Genomic DNA, 17,613 nt, shown 5'->3' on the forward strand with positions numbered 1-17,613 from the left:
TCCGACGCTTCATCTCCCGGAGCTCCGCGGTGAACCATGAGGCTCGCTGGGATCTGCGCCGGGTCAGAGGCCGCAAGGGTACAACTCGGTCCAGAGCCTCCGTGGCTGCCTTTTCCCAGGCTTCCACTAAGGCATCCGCCGAGCTGTGAGCAGGGAGTGCATGTGCGTCCCCAAGCGCTGCCTGGAACCTATCAGGATCCATTAGGCGCCTAGGGCGGTACCATCCGGTTGGCACCGCGCACCCACGGCGGGGGGTGGCAAAGGGGAAGTCTAGCCGCACGAGGTGATGATCGGTCCATGACAGGGGCATAACAGTCGTGGCACCCCCACCGATATCATCGCGCCACCGTCCAGACAAGAACACCAAGTCTGGGGTGTGGCCTCTCTCATGAGTCGGTCCAGAAATTATTTGCGACAGGTCCATGGCCGCCATGGAAGCCATGAACTCCCGAGCCAGATCGGACGATCCTCCCAGGGACGGTAGGTTAAAGTCGCCCAAGACCATGAGTCTTGGGAATTCAACCACCAACCCTGAGAGGACATCGAGTAGCTCGGGCAGGGCTGCCGCTGCACGATTAGGTGGTAGGTATGCCAGCAGCAGGCCCAACTGCGCCCCCGGGCCGTATCTCAGTAGGAGAGACTCACACCCGACCATCTGAGGGACGGTGATCTCTCGCGGGCTAAGGGATTCCCTGATGATAACTGCCACTCCCCCGCCCCTCCCATGGGTCCGAGGCTGGTGCAGCACCTGGAAACCTGGTGGGCAGAGGTCAACCAGAGGGACACCACCCTCTTGGCCCAGCCAGGTTTCCGTGATGCAAGCCAGGTCCGCGTGCTCGCTCTCCACTAGGTCACGAACAAGGTGTGCCTTGTTAGCTACGGACCTGGCATTCAGGTAGACCAGCCTTAGCATAGGAGGCTGCACACCTTCGCTCCCGGGTCCTCCGGGGAAGTACAGAGGGTCGGAGCGTCTCACCGCTTGTACAGAGCGGAGATGACATTCCCGGTGACGATACGGCCCTCTGTTTGTGCACCTTCTGCCGTTCCCCACCATCCTGGGAATAGGATGTTCGTCAGTACGCCATTGGTTATTGTCGGCGACTGATCCTCGTTTCTCACCATCGCGAATGGTCGTAGGCCTGGCCTGCGTTATGGTACCCGGAAGGCCTGCCTTCCCCGAGCAGCCATACTCTTTTCCCGCCCCCCTCCCTAACCCGACAAAAAACTTAACAAGAAACTTAACCAGGGGCCTCTTGTTGGTCTTGTGATGGAGGCCCCTGACCCTGCCTGGCCATCTCTCAGAGGCCCAATGGTCGGGCCCGTCATCGAGGTTTGATGTATTGAAGGCAGGACGAACCCAGGAGAGGGGGGAACTCCTGAGGGTGAGTAGATCTATGCAAGAATATTGAAGACGCATAGGGAGCATTGGGGAGCATTGGGAAGGCGGTCCCCTGGGTGGAGCATTAGAAGGAGGGTCTAGTCGGGTAGGTGGGTATCTGGACCGTCACCCAGTCACTGCCACTTGGTTGGGTGAACCCCAGAAGCAGGCCACTCCCCATCCTCTCACGATGGGTTGTGATTCTGCTTCTGGGGGTGGTCCAGGACCCACTCTGGGTGAAGCATACCCCATAGAGCTCTCACCTCTATGGGGCTGCAGGTGTAGGACAGGCCACTCTGCCACCGTGGCTTGCACCCAGGCCCATCATGTCCTGTGGGGCGAGGGAGGGCAGGGGGGTTCGGAGCTGGTGGAGGCCAGATGTTGATGGCCTTGGTGGTCTAGTCGCCGTCATCTCCAACGATCAGCTGCGTCCTGGCGTCTTTAGGGGTGTTGATCGGCACGGAGATACCGTCGGCACCTAGGGTGCGGGCCGGGAACGCCACGCCGCATCTAGTGGTGCTGCCGTCGAGGGGTTTTCGGTGAGTTGGTTGACCGGGGCCTGGAGAAGTTTAGCGCCGCTGTCAAAGGCCCCTCGGTGGTGGTCGATCGGGTCCGCATAGCCGGTCTGCGGCATCTCCTTGATCCCAGGGAGATGCCGCCGTTGTTCAGGAGCAGGCCAGGAGGTCCTGAGTTAAGGAGAACAACTTCTATTTTCCTACAGTGCACAATTCTTTATATATAGTACTTTATACAGAAAATATTTTTTCCCACCTTATATTCAAATAAATAGTATCCAACATGCCTAAGCCAAAAAAATCATACACTCGGAAGCTAAGCAACTTTCATTGTAATATCTAACAAGCTGAAGTCTTCCATTTGCATTTTATACTCCCGTTACCCTGCCTCCTTCTCTTCCACCCTATGTGCTTTTCCAAAGAAAAGCTTTTCCCCCCTTTTTTCCCTTCCCGGAGTTAAAAATTATGGACGATTCCCCTCCTCCCCCAAAGAGCTTTTGCTGTCAGCATTTTGTTCCTTGTGGGTTACATGAGCAATATTGACTGCATTTAAGTTTTAAAATGGATTTTATTTGCTGCGGTTAGTTTTCACAATTGTTTAATGAGATTTTAACACTATTATTTTTCAACATAGGCCGGCAAATAAAATTGATTTTGCGGACCGAACACTGGCCTAATGTAACTATTCCATGCGTTTGGTTGCATAGCACAGGGGTAGGCAACCTTGGCTCTTTTATGACTCGTGGACCTCAACTCCCAGAATTCCTGAGCCAGCGTGGCTGGCTCAGGAATTCTGGGAGTTGAAGTCCACGAGTCATAAAAGAGCCAAGGTTGCCTACCCCTTGGCATAGCATATATAACGCTCGGGTGGTTGCACCTGATCTATACTGGAGGATCTCGGTCATTTACCAGCCAGTCTAATGGGATTCCATTATATAAATAAATAAAAATAAAATAACAATTCCGATTTAGTCAGGGCTGCAACGTAACCTAGGGGCGTCTTCCGAGCCTTCTGCTCCGAATACAGGGAGAAGCGCTGCGAATGTTAACTTATTAGATTTACGTCCCGCCTTTTGCACAGGAGCTGCGAGCGGGGGGGGGACACCCACTTTTGGCAACTGCCGCCGGTTGCCGGTTGATGAGAGCGCGTCGGAGAATTGCCGGGGGCAGCTGGAGCGGATCTTTAATTGCGCTCTCCCTCCTCCCCAGATAAGCCGGGAGGCGGCGACCGTTGCTGAGGGCTGGGAAACGCGTCACGTGACAAGATTTCAAACGGAAAAAAAAGAAATGGCGAAGGCCTCGAGCCGCGGAGCGGAGAGGTGGCGTTTTGCCCCTGAAGGGCAGCCGGCAACCGAAGGGGAGCCGACAGGCGAGTATCCAGCAGCCTTTTCGACTTCTTCCAACATTTCCAATGGGGTCGACTCCGAAGATACCGAAGGGGAGAAAAGGAACTGGGGTAGATCCGAAAGGGTTTTGTTTTTTTTTAAAAAAATGACGCCGGTAAGGGTAATCGTCTCTTCCTCGGATGGTGTGGGAGAAGGGGCGACAAAACGGCGACCCTCTTGTCCGAGCCGTCTGCATAAAGGGGGTTTCTGCCCATTTGAAAATGCAGCAGGCGCTCGATTGAGAACGGTGGACATGATGATGTGCCTGTTGTAGCAACTGTTAACTGCCGTGGCTTCTTCGATCGCTCGCGCATATTGTCTCTTTATTTCTTTATACTTTTTATAATTCTTCGTCTGCCTTTGAGGAAGCAGCGTATTTGGCTTACCTTTATCTACGCCAACGTTTCTCCACTTCAATAGGATAATCCTAAAAATTGGTGGACCAACTCCCAGAATCCCCCAGTCTGGGTTGCGGTGTCAATTCCCCATTAAATCTGGATTGCAAAACTCTAGACCGGGGGTTCCCAACTGGGGGTGCGAGACGATATTCCAAGGGGTGCGAAAACTTGGGTTTTCAAAATTATAGTGTGTATGCATAATTCGTCGCCGTTATTCTGAACTTTTGTAAGGGGTGCGAGAATATATCAGAAGCATTCTAGAGGTGCGGGGTATAGAAAAGGTTGGGAGCCGCTGCTCTAGACAGTTATCAGATGATAGCAGGAGTCTCTTTCCTGCCATCTAATGGTTATCTGTAAATACGCAACCATATGCTTTTGCTATACATCTGGACATATCTGTAATGTAGGTTGGGTTATGATCCATATTAGGAATCTTCTTGGCTAAGTGTGGATTTGATCCTGGATTATCTCACTGTACTGGACCGAATAGTTTTAGTGACTTAAGTTGCAAGTAGTTGACATTTGCACTACAGAAAAATACATAGGGTGGTTAACACATGTGTATTTTTTTACCCTTCCTTGATTTATGCTTTACAAGAGAATATAATAAAAGATTCCTAGTGAGAAAGAACAATCCTGTTCTTCAAGCATAAGAGGAGAGGAGTTGCTTCATCTCCATTGTTAACTCTGCAAATAAAGAACTAGTGCTCTTGAGAGAAGACTTTTTGCTCCCCAGAATTCATTAATACGCCCAACTTCAAAAATCTTGTATTTTGGGAGGCTTTTCAAATATATTACTGGCTTTCCTGCAAACTTTTTATGTGAGAGTGTTATGGGGTTATATTGTCTATCACCGTATCAGTGACTTTAGGTAATGTGCAGGCCCTGTGGGCTATGCATGTGTTCATTTAGGCAGGGTTTTCCATACAAGGTGGGAATTACTTGGATTAGGGTCCCTACTCGCTTAAAACTTGTATGTCCTTTTGTTAGCCCAAATATGAAGTGGAAAAGAATTATAGTTTATGGATCTTGACTTGACAGGAGTGGAATTACAGGATCTGAGTTCAAATGAGATCCTTTCCAATCTGGTGTATTCTCTGTTATTAAGTTATTTCTCAGAAAAGCCAAATAGGAGCTTTGGGGCAGTGTTCACTAGGTCTTTGGTTGAATAAAGTTGAAGAACTTTAGTTTACTCTTGTGTGTGAATACATCTGTACTATAATTGGAGATACAGATTTCAAGCCAAAGGGATGCTCTCTGGTGTGCAGTATTCCCTCTAAAATCAATACACAAAAGTTCATGAACAATTTTCTTTTTTCTGAACATGATCTTTTAATCACATGTGCTCTCACACATATTCAAATAGCAGCATGCTAAGAACTATGAGAAGCTATTAAATGCCTGATTATATTTTATGCGCTAGAGCAGGGGTCGGCAACCTAAAAAAGAAAAAGAGCCACTGGGAACCGGTTCCATCACAAATTAAAAAAAGAGGGAGCCGCGTGCGTGTGTCCATGCACGCGCATGCGCAAAAAGGTTTTTTGCGCATGCGCGGACGCACGCGGCTGCCATTTTTTAAAAAATGAGATGGAACCGGTTCCCGGTTGCCCGATGGCGACGGCCCGTCTGCAAAGCTGCCGCTTTCGGCAGCTTTGCAGACGGGCCGTGGCAGCTTCCTGAAAGAGCGGCGCCCCTGCCCATTCCGAGAGGTGCGCGCGCACCTCTCCGAACGACCGGAGGTGCGCGCGTACCTCCGCGCGAATGGGCAGCGGTGCCGCTCTTTCAGGAAGCCCGCCGCGGCCCGTCTGTGAAGCTGCCGAAAGCGGCAGCTTAGCAGACGGGCCGCGGCAGCTTCCGCAAAGATCGGCGCCCCTGCCCATTCCGAGAGGTGCGCGTGCACCTCTCCGAACGACCGGAGGTGCGCGCGCACCTCCCCAAACCTTTGGGGAGGTGCGCGCGTACCTCCGTGCGAACGGGCAGCGGCGCCGCTCTTTCAGGAAGCTGCCGATCTTTGCGAAAGCGGCAGCTTCCTGAAAGAGCGGCACCGCTGCCCGTTCGCGCGGAGGTACGCGCGCACCTCCCCAAAGGTTTGGGGAGGTGCGCGCGCACCTCCGGTCGTTCGGAGAGGTGCGCGCGCACCTCTCGGAATGGGCAGGGGCGCCGATCTTTGCGGAAGCTGCCGCGGCCCGTCTGCTAAGCTGCCGCTTTCGGCAGCTTCACAGACGGGCCGCGGCGGGCTTCCTGAAAGAGCGGCACCGCTGCCCGTTCGCACGGAGGTACGCGCGCACCTCCCCAAAGGTTTGGGGAGGTGCGCGCGCACCTCCGGTCGTTCGGAGAGGTGCGCGCGCACCTCTCGGAATGGGCAGGGGCGCCGCTCTTTGCGGAAGCTGCCGCGGCCCGTCTGCTAAACTGCCGCTTTCGGCAGCTTCACAGACGGGCCGCGGCGGGCTTCCTGAAAGAGCGGCACCGCTGCCCATTCGCGCGGAGGTACGCGCGCACCTCTCCAAAGGTTTGGGGAGGTGCGCGCGCACCTCCGCCCATTCGGGGAGGTGTGCGTGCACCTCTCCAAACGGGCGGTGCCACTCTCCATTTGGAGAGGTGCGCGCGCACCACTGCCCGTTGGAAGAGGTGCGCGCGCACCGGGCGGCTGGGAGCCGCAAGAGACGGCTCAAAGAGCCGCATGCGGCTCCGGAGCCGCAGGTTGCCGACCTGTGCGCTAGAGTGATGTACCCTGATGTATAATTCTAGTTCGACTAATTTTCTGGATTTAACCTACTTTGAATGAATCTTGGTACCTTTCTTCCCAATCTTATTATGGCTATGAAATGACCTGGATGTGAAAATTATAATAACCATAATTTATTAAATGTGTTTGGCACCCAACTCCCAACAACTCTGAGTAGCTCATAACAATCAAACATAGAAAATACAATAAAATCAGTAAAACAAAAAGAAAGGTAAAAGATGGCAAGTGTGATGAAGTCAGATGTCTACCTCTGAGTGGATACTATGACACACTTGTTCTTGCTTGTTACATTTAAAGTAACAAAACAAAACAAAAATAATGTTTGTAGACTAGAAAAAGAAGATGCTGTCTGATATCTCTGTTTCTCTATACACTTGGCAGGACTGTTAGAAAAAATGTCATTCCAGGAAGACACAGAAACATCTTCAGTATTCTTTAAGAACGGAGTCAGGGAACGAATGAAAGAAAAGAAAAATGGAGTACTAAAAGCAGCAAAGATGAATGCTTCCCTGGCATCAAAGATTAGAACAAGAACAATTAGTAAGTACATAGTAAACATGTAAGCATTAATGCAGAGGTATGCACGCTGCAGCTCAATGCAGTTTTTCCAACCTTCAGTGACCTCTTAAGTCATGATAGCAAAAAAGTGACAGTTTCTTGACATTTTCAGGTGAAAGCAAATTAAATACTTCAGAAGACATGGTATTTTACTCCTTGGGTTCTTCACTTTCTCAGGGATTTGATTGATATTGAATAGCACCTTTCTGCAAGAGAAATGCTGCAGAAGCAAATATATCTAGGAATATTGGGGCAGGACAATGGTGCACATGCTTGCCACCCCATGTAGCCTTAAATATTTTATTTTGGCTCTTAGTATAAACAGAATCTTTATGTATGACTTTATGTGACTGACTTGACTCCTGAGCAAAGAGACTAAAATGCACGTCTGGGATATCAAATATTACTTCCACCTAAGTCATGTTTATCGCAAATTCTGTATAATCTAGCTATAATTGATCAAGGTCCTGTAAAAGTTTCTGAGAGTGAATAACTTTTGGACACTTGGTTTGAAAGAATACTAGAGAGATTTCACTTAACTATATCTGAAGTAACCACAAAGTGGAACAAAAGGAAAACTCACTGATAGGAAGGAAAACTGGCAAATTTAACCATTTACTACTTCACATGAAGAAATTTGTTGGCATGGAGACTGGGGACCTCATCTCAAAGAAACAAACTTCAGAGCTGCCTAACTCAAGTGTGGCTAAGACAAAAACAACATCCCCTAATTCTTTGTTTCCCCCTTTTTTCTGTATAGATAATTCCTCTATAATTAAGGTCTCCCTGAAACAGAACAACAAAGCATTGGCTCTGGCTCTCAATGCTGCCAAGATAACAGCTCAGAAACTTACTGATGATAAGATGCTGCTGCAGAAAGAAGTGGAGTTGGGTCACTTTGAAAATGCTTGCTTGCGCCAAAAGCTCTCCTCTGTGGTAGGATATTAGCAAAATTCTGTGCTTCTGCAGAAACTGGAATCTTTGTGTGTACTGTAAAATTTGCACAATATAGAAGGGGAATTTGAAATTCTAAATCTAGATTATTTGCGTTATGTTCCTACCGTGCTTCCCTGAAAGTAAGGCCTATCGCAAAAATAAGCCCTAGCTTGATTTTGGGGGGGGGTGACCTAATATAAGCCCTACCCCCAAAATATGCCCTAGTTTTGGGGCAAGGCACACATTTAAAAATTAAGCTAGGGTAGGGGTAGGGGTGTGGATCTGCCCCGTGCACCCTGCACCCACTTACCTTGCAGCCAGGCCTCTCCTCGCCGACCCACTTCTTCTGCAGTGTCGTCTGCAGCCAGGCCTGCATTTCTCAGTCACAGGCTTTTCCGGAAAGCCACTGAAGCTGAGTGGCCTGCAAGACCTCTGCAGCTGAGGACTGAGATATGGATTCAATCCATAGTTCGGTATTTGGCTGCGTAGGCCTTCCAGAAAGGCCTGACTGCAAAATGCAGGCCGGAATGCAGCTGCAGAATGAAGTTGCTTCTTCAGCCCCAGAAGAAGTGGACCAGTGGGACTGTCAGTGTCAGAGGTGAGTATAAAAGACATCCCCTGAAAATAAGACCTGGTGCCTCTTTTGGAGGCCAAAAAAAAAAAAAAGACTCGGTCTTATTTTCGGGGAAACACAATAGTGAGTAAAGAACTAGAGAAAATATTAAGGTAATGTATTTTCTGGTAAATGTACTATTAAAAATATTGTTACCACAGAGTGATGTAGATCAGTGGTCCCCAACCTTTCTGGCTTGGCAGGGGGTGGGGAATGGTTCTGTGTGAGCGGCAGGTGCATTCATTTGTGTGTCCAGCTCCATTTGCAGGTGGAGCTGCATGCGCAATGCAAGTACTCGCTTAAGCACCCACCACTTTTGCAAGCAGAGCTGCACATGTACCCTCACCTGCCGCTTGTGTGGTTGATTGTTACTTTTTTTTGTTTATACTTTGTTGCCAATTTTTAGAATAATATTTATTGCTACGCTGTTTTTGAGACCTAAAATCTTAGGTTAAAAAAAACCTTGGTAATTTAATTCCAAACATGTATTTTTTATGATCATGATTTTTGTTATGTCAAATTACAGTAGAAATTCTGAAATACCTTTCCTAATTGTATGCTGCAGTTACGGTCATATATAGAGGTATGCTCAACATACAATCATAATGGAGCCTGCCCATTATGGTAAAACTATTTTACGATGTTTTCCAAAAGGATTTTATGACCTTTTTTGTAGTGGTCATTAAGTGACCACTGTGGTCCTAAAGTGAATGTGGTTTTCAATGGGCTCAGTTTTGCCGTAAATGCAGCCATGTTGCCAAGCACTCAAAGTTCAGTCACATGACTGCCAAGGGGGCCCAATCATCAGAACTTTAAATCCAGCTCATAAATCCTCTGTTTTGGGTCATCATAAATTTGAACAGTCACTAAGCAATTGATCATATGTTGAGGAATACCCATATACAATGCTCTGTTTAAAGGTAAAGGTAAAGATTACCCCGCACATGCGTGCTAGTCGTTTCCGACTCTAGGGGCCGGTGCTCATCTCCGTTTCAAAGCCGAAGCGCCAGCGCTTGTCCGAGGACGTCTCTGTGGTCATGTGGCCGGCATGACTAGACGCCAAAGGCGCACAGAACACTGTTACCTTCCCACTGTAGTGGTCCCTATTTTTCTACTTGCATTTTTACGTGCTTTCAAACTGCTAGGTTGGCAGAAGCTGGGACGAGTAACAGGCGCTCACTCTGTTATGTGGCACTCGGGATTCGACCCGCCAAACTACCGACCTTCTGATTGACAAGCTCAGCGTCCTAACCCACTGAGCCACCGCGTACCTTATAATGCTCTGTTTAGGGAAATATAATTGTTGGTGAAGAAATATTTTCATGGAAACTGATAAAGACTCCCAAATTTTGTCTAATAGATCAGATTAAATCTCAGTTATAGATCTCTTAGAATGTATAATTTACAAATTATATCAGAAGTTAGGGCTTCTCTGTCTCTTGTTCAACTGTCTCTGGAGAACAAGTTAAAAACATTGCCATTCAAATAATCTTGGACATAAAAGCTCAAAGAGGCTTTATAAGATTGGCACACTGAAATGGGTGTATAAATACACCTTTCAAATAAAAAAAACCCTAAATACAAAATGTTCCGTTATCTCATGAGGTATTTACTTTAGTGTGATTTGAACCGTTAGATTCAAAGATTAAATATGGAGGATTTAACCAAGTTCATAAATGTGATTATATTTATGGTGGTCCTCAGATTGAGAATATGGCACATAGTGTATGTTACTGAATGCCAGATGTACTATAAAGCAAAGTGAGAGGTCAATATCTACAACAACATATTGAATGAATGATTCATTGGGATCCATAGATTTGAATAACATCAATGTGGTCAGAACCCAAATATTAATAAGTCTTTTTATTTGAATAAAACTATATAACCAAAGTGCATATGTGCATTGGCTTGGAAAAAGCTTTAGGGATAATGAAATATGAAATGCATTTTCTTGTAGTTTTGCTTTTCACTTTATTTTGTTGTGTTTTGATATGGCCTCATGACTAATTAATAAGTATATTATTGTTACTATTAGTATCCATATGACAATTTCTCCAAATTTTTATTTATTTTATTTTAATTCCATTTATATCCCGCCTTTCTCCGAAGACTCAGGGCGGCTTACAAGCTTAGCAGTAGCCTTCATTCTATGTATATGCCTGCTTATTAGGGCTTTCACACACACCCCAAGCGGCATTATTACAAAGTCAGCTTAATTGCCCCCAACAATCTGGGTCCTCATTTTACCTACCTCGGAAGGATTGTAAAAATTACAGAACGGTCTGTTTGAGAGGTAATGAATTCTTTCTAATGACTGCAATATTTGGAAAGAATATAATGAATAACATTATTTTAGATGCTGAACTGGAGAGCATTGAACTGATCCAAGAAGCCAAAATGTTATTCTGAATATTATAGTAAACTAAAACTAAATAGGTCTAAAAAGATTTGTTTATCTTGCACAGAAAAAATGTATTGATGAACTGCAGCTCTTTATAAACAGCCGCTTTCAAACTGCAATCAAGCTGACCGGATTTTCTGAGGTGAACAAATAGACAATTTAATATTTTCAGAATGTATTTCTTTGGTTTCTGTAAACATCATTTAATCTGATTCTGTGCCAATGTGTCTGTGTTAATTGTAAGCAATCACATAGACTGCTCTCTCCAGGATGTTTTCTTCCCACACTGACTATTCAGGTCTCCCAGTAGTGTACCTATTGTTGCTGTAATCAAGTCCATCCACCTTGCTATTGGACTGTGTCTTTTCTTTCTTTCCATCTTTTCCAAATTTAAAGATTTATTTATTTAGAAAGATAGATTTCCCAAGGGAATTATGTCTTTGTACAATGTGGCCAAAATATGATAATTTGAGCCTGTTCATTTGTGTCTCATGTGAGAACTCTGGATTGGTTTGCTAACTGAAGTATTCCCTACCCAAAGTCTTCTACCCAAAGTTTGGTCTTCTTCAGCACCAAAATTCAAGAACATCAGTACTCTTTCTCTTGATTCTTCAAAATCAAAGTTTCACATGGATAGAATGTCCAGGAAAGCTGTTGCTTGAATGATTTTGATAAAATAACCTTTCCAAGACTTTCATTGGATTGGTAGAAATGGATAAGTCCTTCTGCTTCATTTCTGCTTCCTAGGCCATTCAGTCCGACTATATTTTACTTATTATTTCCAACTTGGGTGTTCCATTCTCTAACCACAAGCAGCACATCTTGTCTGCATGCTCTCTTGATTTCAGATTAAACTCAACCATAAAACTTGTCAATGCTTTCTTCTGCATTAGTGGTTGATGATTATAATATTAAAGGACTATCTCTGAAATCCACTTCATATTATTCAGTCATTAATTACATTGTACCTACATACCGTCCTTCCGGTATTGTTCCTGACCATTAAAGCAATGTTGTTCCTTCTTTGTTTTTCATGACCTGAGTAGTAACAGGTCCCAGTCCATTTCAATTTGCTGATGCCCAAGGTGTTGATTTATTTAATCTTTTACTGGAGTTTTTTTCAAGGTCTTACATTCAATGTATCTTACATTCAACGTTCCCACTGTAATTCTGTCATCAGCAATCAGATGTCCCAAAAGCTTTAATCAAGTCATAAATACAGGCAGTTCTCAGCTTACAACAGTTCATTTAGTGACTGTTCAAAGATACAACAGCATTGGAAAAGGTGACTTATGACCATTTTTCACATTTACATCCGTTGCAGTATCCCATGGTCATGTGATCAAAATTCAGACATTTGGCAACTGACTCATATTTATGATGGTTGCAGTGTCCCAGAGTCATGTGATCACCTTTTGTGACCTAACAATCAAAGTCAATGGGAAAGCCAGATTCACTTAACGGCCGTATTGCTAACTTAACTGCAATGATTCACTTAACAACTGTGGGAAGAAAGGTCATAAATTGGGACAAAATTTACTTAAATGGTTCGCTTAGCAACAGAAATTTTGGACTCAATTGTGATTGTAAGTTGAGAACTACCTGTACCATTAATAGTCTGAAAGATCCTCAAATTTTTCTCAGTAACATGTTGAGTAACATCTGGCATTATATCATCTATCACATTACCTTATCTGTTTATCTGCTTTTCTGTGTAAAATACAGGAGTCATTTACCATTGCTTTCTTCTAATTCAGTATGAAGTTATGTCTTTTCCATATTCACAAAAGCAAGCATCCATCTCCCAGAACTTTCTACATTGCTGCTGCCATATAGGTGTCTGCTTGCTTTAGGATTTGCAGCTGGAATGATTTTTTATATCTTGGGTGACATTATTTAGATTATATGTTGTTGGCATATACTACTGGCATTCTTGCTTATCCTTCCCAAGAACATCTCCCTGTCACAATGAGGCAGCAATAGGGTTCTATGAACTTATAAAACATTTAAGCATCATTCTAAAATGTACAAATTCACACTTAATGTTATGCCAGGATTTGAAAAAGCTACAGTAATTCAGTTTACATGTAATAGTAATCTGTAATAAGTGAGTTCATATATGTTGTGCTTACAAAGCATATTACAACTTAGCAATATATATAAACTGGGACGGTCTAAAATTTTGGAATGGATTGTCAATTATAAAATGAAATTTAAGAGTTAAATATTAATCTTAAATCTTACATGACCTTTTCTCCTGTATAGAGTGATACCTATTCTTCACTGCTGGATGAAAGAAGGCACAGTGATGCTGATGGTATTTTTCGCACTCAGCATGATAGCAACTGTCCTAGGTGTGCACAAAAGCAAGTTGTATTGTTGTATTGTTAAGTGTATCAAATTCATGGGAGGGTAAATAGTTGATCCCACTTTCTTTCTAAAATAAAGTAGTGTCATTGTCATTAGCACTGTTTGACAAATATAATGATGAACAGTATCTACTGTTGTTGTATTGACTTGGGAAGAGTCAGCCTTTTTGTACCCTAAAGATTCAGTTTTGGTATTGTTCTGTCGTTGCTTGAGGGGTCTGTGTTCTGGGGGCTATTGGACAAAAATTTTTAGAAAGATGAGCTTCATGAAATGTATTCTCCCAGGTTAAAAATTCAGATCATCTTATAAATTGAGCTCATCCATCCCTACTTGCTGCCCCACTTTTTTTAGGAACCCTGCTTGTTCCATTCTTCTTTCCAAGGCAGTTGATACTTGCAAAGGGAACTGCATACATAGGGCTCCATGATCCCATTTTCCCTATAACCACCTTGTGATGTAGTTGTTCTGCTTGACTGGCTGGCCTGAAATCTCTTGAGTTTCCATGGCTAAACATGGGCTTGAATATAGAACTCCAGCATTAATGAACATCTGAACCACTACCCACGTTTAATTGAATACTTAAGGATAAGAACTTTAATTGCCATATATATGGCACAACATTAACCTATTTTTGTCATCCTTTTTTCTTTTAACTTTCCAGAGTGGCACCAAAATCAATGAGAATTCCACTGTCTCAGGTGGAGGATGAAGGAAGTGACAATGGCAGAAACACATCCACCAGTTTGGAGAAATTTCCTTTAGATCCATTGAAATCTGCTTTTGATGAGACTTGGAGAAGCATGCCTTTCCCTGAGGTAAAGAAGTCATTCTCTTCTTTCACTGACAAATTATCGGCAAGCAGTGGAAGTAGTGATCCAAGGTTACATGGAGTGGACGTCTCTACTTTGGCATTTAATTCAAACACAAGTTTTGGAGGTATGTTCTGGAACAATTTTATCTTGTACTACACCATACAGAACTTTTTATGACTCAAAGGAATGTTGAATTGTGAAATTGTGTTTTGAGCTGCACTGTTACATTTGCTTATTTGTTTGTTGGGGTTTACTTCTATGTAAATATGTATTTACAAAGAACTCCCAAAATGCATGTTCTGCTCATGTCCTGAAGTTTAGGTGTAGCTCAAAGGTAGGCAACCTTGGCTCTTTTATGACTCGTGGACTTCAACTCCCAGAATTCCTGAGCCAGGGAATTGAAGTCCACGAGTCATGAAAGAGCCAAGGTTGCCTACCGCTGGTGTAGCTGTGGGATACCTCTTCCTTCTACCAACAAATGTGTTGTATTCGTTACTATCTATATCGTGCTCTTTAGAATGTAATTCAGAAACATTGTTTAATTTCAACCCAATCTAATATAGCACCATACTGGTAATCCTTAACTTATGACTATAATTACGACTGGAGCTCCCATTGCTAAGCGATTTTGATTGTTAAATCAGTTGCATCTGATTCTACAATTTTTTTTGATGCAATTGATAGTGAATCACCATGGTTGATAGGTGAATCGTGGGGTTGCTAAGCAAATACAGTTTTTCCGCCCCATCCTTGACTTTGCCCATTGGAAATCCCCTGGAAAGGTCACAGTTGGTAATTATGTGACTCAGATGCAACTACCATCATAAATACATGCCAGTTGCCGAGCACTCAAATTGTGATAATGTGATGCAGGGATACTGTGATGCTTGTAAGTCCAAGGACTGGTCATAAGTCACTTTTTTTTAGTGTCATTGTAACTTCCAATGGTTTTAAGCTGAGGACTATCTGTAGTAAGTTACTGTCCAAAGCAAGGGGCTGGGAAATGAACTTACTAGTTGTATCTGGCTGATATCCGCTGGAAAAATGGGTAAAGTAAATGGATTTTACTAGATAGAAAGATCTCATTTTGTATTTTGACCTCATTAAGTTTTCTAAATGGCTTATTTTGGAGTATGAAGATATTTTTTGCCTAATAAATGTAATTATCATTCTAGACAACCTTTGGAATGTGCCACAGAATTCCAGGAGTTGCTCACTATCTATCCTGGATAACAATTATCCTGTCCAGCAATGTAAGGAAACTGCAAGACCGCACAGTGATAGTATATTGAGTGAACATGTGACTAAGAGAAAAAAATGTAAATCAGGCTTTCCTGCTATATTTGGAAACAACTTAGAGGCAGAAGTCTCAGACATTGATAAGCTGCAGGTGACAAAGGAAACAGAATCTCTTGTCCAAGAGAATCTTGAAATCAGTCATGTTGGTGAACTTATTACACTGAGCACCAAAGGTGAAAGCTGTATAAAGATCAAAGCCAAGGAAACCAAAACTCTAGAAAATGATAATGCTGAAACAAAGAACACAATGTTTTCTACCAGTCAATCAAAATTAAGCTTGAATAATGGTAATAATCGAAGACCGGAGGTTGCAGTGTCAAAAACCAGTGAACTGAACAGTAGTAAGCTAAAACTTCCTAAGTCTGCCTGTCATGTGGGAAATTCAGATCATGATAGGAAGGAGAAATGTAGTTCCCAACATTTAGGCCAAACAACACGAAACAGAAGAACCTTTGTGATAGAGCCAAATGTAAATAATTACACAACTCAAGAAAGTGAAAAAGGAATATTTTTGGAAAAAATGACGAATTTGGAAAATCAATCCCAGTGTTCAGAGTCTAGATCACTAAGCAGTGAAATTCAACAAAATGAGAAAAGCTGTAGTTATAGTAGAAATAATAAAACCAAAAATTGTAGAACCATTGTGCTAGATCCAGGGCCTTCCAATGATAGGAAAAGTTGTACTTTTCAACGTGATAGTAAAAAAAAGACAGACTTGGAAAACTTAGATAGTTTAGGAAGACGGGTCCAGAGTCCAGAGTCTAATTCATTAAACATTGTGAATACAGAACATTCAGTTGGTTTCCAGAAGCAAGTTCCTAGTCAAGAAGCAATTTCAGGACTGAATGTAAAGCGTAAATCAAAGAGGAAGGTGCCTGAAAGTAATGGATCCCATAGATTAAGTGAGATGGAAGAACAGAGTTTAGATAATATAGATTATGAACTTCCACAATCAGAAATTAAAAAGAAAAAGCATGGAAATAAAAAAAATAATTTTGATAGGGATATCATACAGAAAGAACATTCCAGTGCCAATGCTGATGTGTTTGATTTGAATGAGACACCTCAAAAAGTCAGTAAAAAAAGGAGAAGAAAATCAAAACGTACACCATCTGTACTTTCAGTTTCTTTGGGTGATGAAGATAACTTTTTTGAAGGAAGTAATAGCTCAGTCAAAAAGAACTGGGAAACCTCAACCACCCCAAACAGTTGTTCTTTAACTAAAAAAAGTAGCCATTTAGAGAAGGCAAACTGGACGACCATCAGGAATGAGGCTGGCTTCAAGAAAAAAATGCCAACAGTTACCAAGAAAACACGCATCGTAAATGATTTGGGTAACAATGGTACTGATTCTGAGCCATTCCTTCAAGGTCCAGAGGAATGTGAAATCACTCAGACCAATCAGACAAAATGGAGTTTTCTCCAAGTGACAGACTGCAGTGCTTTGCAAAAGCCAATTGTGGATATTACCAAGACCTTGTCTCTAAATCCTGATTCTCCTTCAGTTGGCCTTTCTAAAAGCTCTAGGTATGTTGAAGTCGAGGAAAGTCCAGAAAGAGATTGTGCTGTCTTCAAAGAAAATACTAAGCAACTTGAGATTTCTGGAAGAGAAGAGAAGCAGCCCATACAAGCCACTGCAGAAACAAGTTCAGAAAATGCAGCCCTACAAGAAAATGGTGAGTATTAGAAGGTTGGAGACAAATGAAATTGATGGTTTATAGTGAGCCTCTAGGGCAGGGGTGTCAAACTCAATTTCATTGAGGGCCGCATCAGCATTGCGGTTGCCCTCAGGGGGCCGGGTGGGTATGGCCAGGGTGGGCGTGGCTAGAGTGTGTATGGCCTACTGGGTGGGCATGGCCAGCTCTACATTGTTCGCATCAAGGGTGCCTATGGGGGCCTGGGCAGGAGTGGGACAGATCTGAGGGTCTCTGGCAGAAGGAGGGTCTCTGGGCCAGGGCCAAGGCAGCGGGGGCCGTTCCCTCACTGTTTCCAGGATGGCTTCGCGGGCCACATGAAACCACTTCGCGGGCTGGATCCGGCCCCCGGGCCTTGTGTTTGACATGTCTGGTCTAGGGTGTCACCTGGTTTTGCCTTTCTTTTTGTGCAATCATATATGAGTTTAGTGCTTTCATTTCTGATGTCCCTAATCTCTTGCAATTTAGTTCAAGATTTTTTCACTTATTGGTGATTTAGAACCCT

The 17,613-nt window shown here is 43.8% G+C and overlaps 1 protein-coding gene across 4 annotated transcripts in view; it reads left to right on the plus strand.

Annotated features, from left to right (window-relative positions):
* LOC308659264 (uncharacterized protein) overlaps positions 1 to 17,613 on the plus strand; it is a 44,631-nt gene that overhangs the window by 24,937 nt on the left and 2,081 nt on the right. The window contains exons 3-9 of one of the 4 annotated variants that reach the window (XM_081312762.1): positions 3,103 to 3,262; positions 6,804 to 6,962; positions 7,741 to 7,916; positions 10,998 to 11,075; positions 13,199 to 13,287; positions 13,965 to 14,239; positions 15,291 to 17,090. In XM_081312762.1, the coding sequence (XP_081168888.1) occupies positions 3,181 to 3,262; positions 6,804 to 6,962; positions 7,741 to 7,916; positions 10,998 to 11,075; positions 13,199 to 13,287; positions 13,965 to 14,239; positions 15,291 to 17,090 (2,659 nt within the window). In that variant the 5' untranslated portion in view covers positions 3,103 to 3,180. Of the gene's footprint in view, positions 1 to 3,102; positions 3,394 to 6,803; positions 6,963 to 7,740; positions 7,917 to 10,997; positions 11,076 to 13,198; positions 13,288 to 13,964; positions 14,240 to 15,290; positions 17,091 to 17,613 lie in introns of those variants that run through there. The other 3 variants (XM_081312761.1, XM_081312764.1, XM_081312763.1) reach the window with 3 other exon arrangements.

This window comes from Vipera berus (genome assembly GCF_964194415.1).
Source record: "Vipera berus genome assembly, chromosome: 1".
Classification (NCBI taxonomy): Eukaryota; Metazoa; Chordata; class Lepidosauria; order Squamata; family Viperidae; genus Vipera; species Vipera berus.